Source organism: Copidosoma floridanum, unplaced genomic scaffold, assembly GCF_036245765.1.
Source record: "Copidosoma floridanum isolate Cflo_tuat_1 unplaced genomic scaffold, Cflo_Japanese_pri ptg000027l, whole genome shotgun sequence".
Lineage (NCBI taxonomy): Eukaryota > Metazoa > Arthropoda > Insecta > Hymenoptera > Encyrtidae > Copidosoma > Copidosoma floridanum.
Window position 1 is genome coordinate 15,242,585 of NW_028321904.1, and position 6,000 is coordinate 15,248,584.

Genomic DNA, 6,000 nt, shown 5'->3' on the forward strand with positions numbered 1-6,000 from the left:
CTTGCCGATTTACCATCTCAATACGAACCATTGACCTTGTCACTAAAAGGTTTGGGAAAACCAGCGACTTCTGATCTAGTAAAGGCTAAGTTGTTACATGTCAAATCTAAAGGGACATCGACAGAAGCTGCAGAAGGTTTTTACACCAAACCAAGCTATAAACATCACGAAAATTTTGAAAATAGAAACAACGACAGTTTCCACGTCAGAAAAATACGTTGTTTCAATTGTAACAAAATGGGCCACATTTCTAGGAATTGTCGTGCAAAAGGAAAATCAACAAAAGTAAACAAAGTTGAGTCCGAGTCCAAATAGTTATAAGATCAAGAAGACCTTGAAGCTACTTGAGCATTCTTGTCTCAAGTTTTGTCAACACCAGATAGCCGAAAAGAAAAAAACACATGGATTCTTGACTCCAGTGCTTCTAGACATATGAGTAGCAACAAAGAAATATTCAAGACGCTCCGAAATTTACAAGTCAAGGAAGTTATAGTTGCTGACAAAAACGAATGTAGAGGCCGAGGGAGAAATTAGCCTCAAGTGTAAACATAAACAAACTCAATGTAATATGAATCTATCTAGTGTATTATATGTGCCTGAGCTTAACTGTAATTTACTGTCTATTGGTTTGATAACTAAGAATGGTTATAAAGTGATTTTCAGAGACACAGATTGGGATGTTCTAAATCCGGATAATTGCGTCATGTTTCAAGGTCGGATTAATCACAATAATATTTACCAAGTGGAATTCAATTCTATTACAGATAGATTTGAAGCATCAGCAGGAAAAATAGATGCTTTCACTGTCTTACCGACTCAAGATATTGTGCTGTGGCATAAACGTATGGGACATTTAAACACACAATACCTAAAGCAATTGCTTAAGGGTGTTGCCACAGGAATCAAGTTTGATGTTCTTCAGACTATTAACTATTGTCCATCATGTGTATCTGGTAAACATATAAAAGCACATTTTGAGTCAAATGTAAAACGTGCTTCATCCAGATTAGAATTAGAACATTCTGATCTTTGTCAAATGGATGCTGTGTCAATTGGAGGAGCAAAGTATATTTTGACACTACTAGATGACTATTCCCGTAAATTATTTATTTATTTCTTGCCATTTAAAGATAAAACCGTGTCATGTATTAAACATTTTATAAAATTTAGGTTAAATCAATCAAATCTTTCTATTAAAACCTTTTGTACAGATAATGGCACCGAATATGTCAACAAGGAGTTAAAGGATTTGTTTATTAAACATGGAATTTGTCATCAAACAACTGTGCCGTACAATCCACAGCAGAATGGCAGAGCAGAACGTGTTAACCCTTCCCGCCTTGAGTAAAACAGATGTATGCTGTTCGACTCTCAGTTACCGAAGAAATTTTGGGCTGAGGCTGCTGCAACTGCAGCATATATCATGAATCAATTACTTCGAATGGTACTTGATGGTAAGACACCAGAAGAAGTTTGGTCTAATAAAAAGCCCGATCTATCTCATACAAGGATATTTGGATGCAAAACTATGGCATTGGTGCCAGTACAACAAAGAAGTAAATTAGATCCGAAATCTAAGCCGTGTATATTTTTAGGCTGTACTTCTGTCACCAAGGGCTATCGTCTATGGGATCAGACTTTAAAAAAGGTAATCATTGTCAGAGATGTCATATTTAACGAGACTCATATATAGTCACAACAAGAGTCTACTTTTATACCATTGGACTCTCTGAATGAATTCAACGTACCACCACAACATCCAAATGATACAACGGATACTGGTACTTCAGGTCCGGCAAACAAATTGCACGATGAAACTCAGGAAGTTTCCCATGAAGACAAACTATATTCTCCATCTCTTCATTAAATCCTAAAGTATGTTTGTTCATATTCAGCGATCCATGAAATAATCTTCGTATATTAACAACATCCACGCATTGTTTCTTAACAACGTATATATTTTTTTACGTAGTATCTATTCGCACCGTATATCAACGTAATTACGTGGATATAGTGGATACACATGCGCGATGGACTACTCCACTGTCCGGTACTTATAGGGTCCAAGTTTACTTTTTTTTTCGAGCGAGCAAAGCGAGCGAGGCGCATGCGGATACATAGATGTAAGTAATACACGAATCCGGAAGTACGAGTCCCGTTAAATGGCACTGATGTTGGTCTCAAAGTTATACCAAACAAAGCAGACAACAGTAAAGTGTTACACTACTACCAGTGTACATTCATCGCTAGGTGAATTGTATCCCAAATCCCTTAGGGTTTTAATAAGGTAGAATACTCAAAAACAAAGTTATACATATACATAAGGGAGACCGGGGTAGTCTGGCCACCCTAACTTTATCACGTTGTTATGAACGACTACTTGATTGTAGAATAATTTAAAAAACGCAAATAAAAGGGGCCGGATGTGTAGAAATAGTATCCAATTTGTTGAGTTATTTATTTATAATAGATGTAGTTTAAATATGAAAAAGTGAATGCGTCTCAAACTGGCCATTTTACCCAGGGCCGGGGTAGAGGTGGCCATACCCCGGGGTACAGTGGCCATCGATTTAAAAGGTTGTTATTTTAAATGTTGCTACTAAACTTACGTCTAAAAATTGAAAATTTATGTAAATTAATAATTACTCACATAACAGATTGATAAATAAATATGTATATCGACATAAATATTTTTCTGTCAGTATACACATAGAATAAAGAGAAATATATATTTTTCGGTATATCGTAACTGCAATTGGAATTCATTCCAGCCTTTATCCACAGTTTTTCTCTTATACTTACGCACCATGACTTATTTTTATTGCACCTTTAATACCGAATTGACTTAAAATATGACTAATTACTTAAGTACTACATAACTTTCACCTGACACTGTTTGTTTTGTTTTGGCTATAAGTACGATTAAAAAGTTTAGGTTAGGATCCGCAGATTAGCAGACTGACTCAGTATTGACGTAAACAACAAACTCGATGGCCACTGTACCCCGGAGAGATGGCCACCACACCCCAAAATAGGACTATTTTAAATTGCTTATAATTATATTTCTAAATAATATTTGGTAAAATAAAAAAAAGCAGATTGTAGATTGAGGTTCAAACTTTCAATTTGTATCAATTTTGAATCGATTTGATGTATTTTCCGCTTCAGGCAAGTTTAATAATGTAGCTGTTCCTCCAAATTTTTTAACTATCAAATTTAATTATTTAAAAATTTAACAAAAAGTAATTCTATGGTTTTATTTTATTGACGGCATGTAAGTAGAGATATATTTCAATAAAAAAAAAAATATATTACATTTTTATCTCAATTAAATGGTTGAATATATCCAGTGGCCTGTTTACCCAGGTGGCCACGATTACCCCGGTCTCCCTTATTAGTTATAGGTTAAATACACAGTTAATGGAAATCATGTTTTTTCATTTATTAAACGCGGATTAAACGGAATTCTGTTCCGATCGGGAAAAATGACAGGGAATAAAAGTTAATGTTCATACGATGGTTCAAGTACTCTAATGTATCATACTGGATTCTTATTGGAGGTGTAAACCGACTCGTAGCACCCCTAGCGTATTTTATCTGAACTCGTGTTGGGTCCAGCTGCCAATGATTTAAACATATGAAAACTGTCTAAGTTTAACTTAATGTTTAGTTTTTATTGTTCTTCGGTTAAGTAATGTTATAAGACTGATTTAATAATGACCAGTGTTTGTAAATGTTGTGTTCTCAACTGTTTTTAAAGAAAAAATCCCGAAGTAGGAATAATCTTACATGAATTTCCAAAATCTGTTGATCGTAAAAATTAGTGGATACGAAGGTGTAATATAACCAAGCAGATTGGATCCAAGTCTGCAATATGCAGCACACACTTTTTGGCATCAAATTACTTACCTACACGATTGCCTTTAAATTTAAATCATTGGCAGCTTGACCCAACTCGAGTTCAGATTAAATACGCTAGGGGCGCTAGGAGTCGGTTTACACCTCCAATAACAGAACAAAAGTAAAAAAATCAGATAAAAATACGTGCTACTATGCAATGCTGTATCACCAAATTGTTTCTTACATATTTTCTGTTAAATATTAGTACTTAAAACTTTTTGAGCAGAAATAATTTTATTGGATTAGTAGGTATTTTAGTTCATTTTTTTAGTTACTACTTTTTTCAATGTTTCTGTAATGAAATTAATGACTAAAAAAATTTTGATAGTAAAAAAAAATTATTATAGTCTCAAATCTAAACTAAATAACAAATTATTCTTAGTTATTACTTTATATAGTAACTTGATCACAAAAGAAATTTTTCACTTGGGTTTTTACACATATTTTCAAGGTGTAAATAAATAATAAAATGTACAGAATGCACCAACTTATGAAACTCCGTCACGTTTTATTTTCCCATTAAAGTTTTGAAAATATAACGTTTTGCAAGTTCTTAGTATGGTTAGTATTCTTATTGGCTTCAAATCGTGCAGCTAGATACTTATCGTGAGCTTTTACCTCAATACAACTTTCTATTTCTGAAAACTCTTTCATTATTGGATAAACATCCTCTATTGTTGAATAATCGATAACATCAATTTTATTTCCAACAAGAACAACTGGACATCTGCTACTAGAAGCATTCTTGCGAATAAGAGGTAGCCAGTAGGATTTGACATTATCTAATGTTTCTCTGTCCCTTACAGAGTAAACAACACAAATGACATTTGCTTTGATAATTTCATTATAAAGTTGGTCTTCTGTTTGATCTAAGGCTAAAAGTTATAGAAAGTGAATCTGTTGAAAGTTGCTTGGAACTTTAACTTTTATTATACATGCAATGATTATAAAAACTTACCCGAATAATCTACAATTCGGGTTGGTACTTGTTCAGGAGTAACATCAGCAGGAATGGTTATCTCTTCTGCTTTACTAGGTACATCTTCAGCATACTCATCACTAACAAGAGAAAGAATTAAAGAAGTCTTTCCTACCCCATGATCGCCCAATAGTAGAATCCTAACATTTTTTCTAATAGTAGGCTGGGAGCAATGGATGCCAGTGTTGGATACTACCATTTCTCACAATCACGACTCACGATACAAATTATCTTAAATTAAGTCGCTACTTTTGTAAACATAGATTATTAATTTCATTCTTGTTTTTAAGTAAAAAGTAAAAACTGAACGAAACAATTAACTACGAAAATTTAAAAAAGAGAGGCTGGCTACCACGACCCGGACCGATAGATAAATAAACTAATCGAGGGTGTGTTTAGACTGACTCAAAGATGTAAAAATACATTGATACTTCAATGCAAACAGTTTACTTATTACATCCCCATTTAAGAAAATACTCAGCCATAAAGGCCTACGCAGTGAAAAACACAAGCATCTGCATAGGCCATAGAGATAATGGAGCTATTCACATACACATTTTTTGCTTATTCATTGTGAACGTTCATATTGAAAAGGGGGTTCCACTGTTCCGCTAAACTCAAAGTGAGTGAACAGACTGAACAGACTTATACATCTCGACGAAACATGAGGGTCCTTAATCCTGATAAACGTGGCGGCTAGTTAAAATTTTGACCATTCTTTAGCCTCAGCTCTTGTTCTAATAGATTGTTCGTGTTCGAGCCACTTTTGGCTCGATTCGGTCCTCTTTACAAAGTATACCTATATATAGGGAACCAAACTGGTTCTGTACATATAGGTATATTTTGTTAAGCGAACCGAACCAAACCGAAAGCGGCTTAAACAAACGTAATAAGAATAACATTGGTTGGTACATTTATGTCTGTGAAAACGTAAAGCACATAGCCATATAAAAAATAGACTGCTAGTTCTGATGTATAGCGCTAAAGCACAAGTAGAAAGAGACACCACATCAAACGTGGGTTTGTCTCTTTCGAACATTGCCAAAGGCGGGGGTCAGTAAGTTAGTATACTGTCAGTAGACTATATAGTACTCGGAAGTGGTTGAGTTTTGCCGTCTCAA

General features: G+C 34.4%; 1 protein-coding gene across 1 annotated transcript in view; it reads right to left on the bottom strand.

Moving 5' to 3' along the window:
• Miro (mitochondrial Rho GTPase) overlaps window positions 1-5,362 on the bottom strand; it is a 360,966-nt gene extending 355,604 nt beyond the window's left edge. Inside the window, exons 1-2 of the mRNA XM_089595677.1 lie at window positions 4,859-5,362; window positions 4,519-4,775 (exon numbers count right to left, since the gene is read on the bottom strand). Of these exons, the coding sequence (XP_089451803.1) occupies window positions 4,519-4,775; window positions 4,859-5,078 (477 nt within the window). The 5' untranslated portion in view covers window positions 5,079-5,362. The remainder of the gene's footprint in view (window positions 1-4,518; window positions 4,776-4,858) is intronic.
• Between the last annotated feature and the right edge of the window lie 638 nt (window positions 5,363-6,000).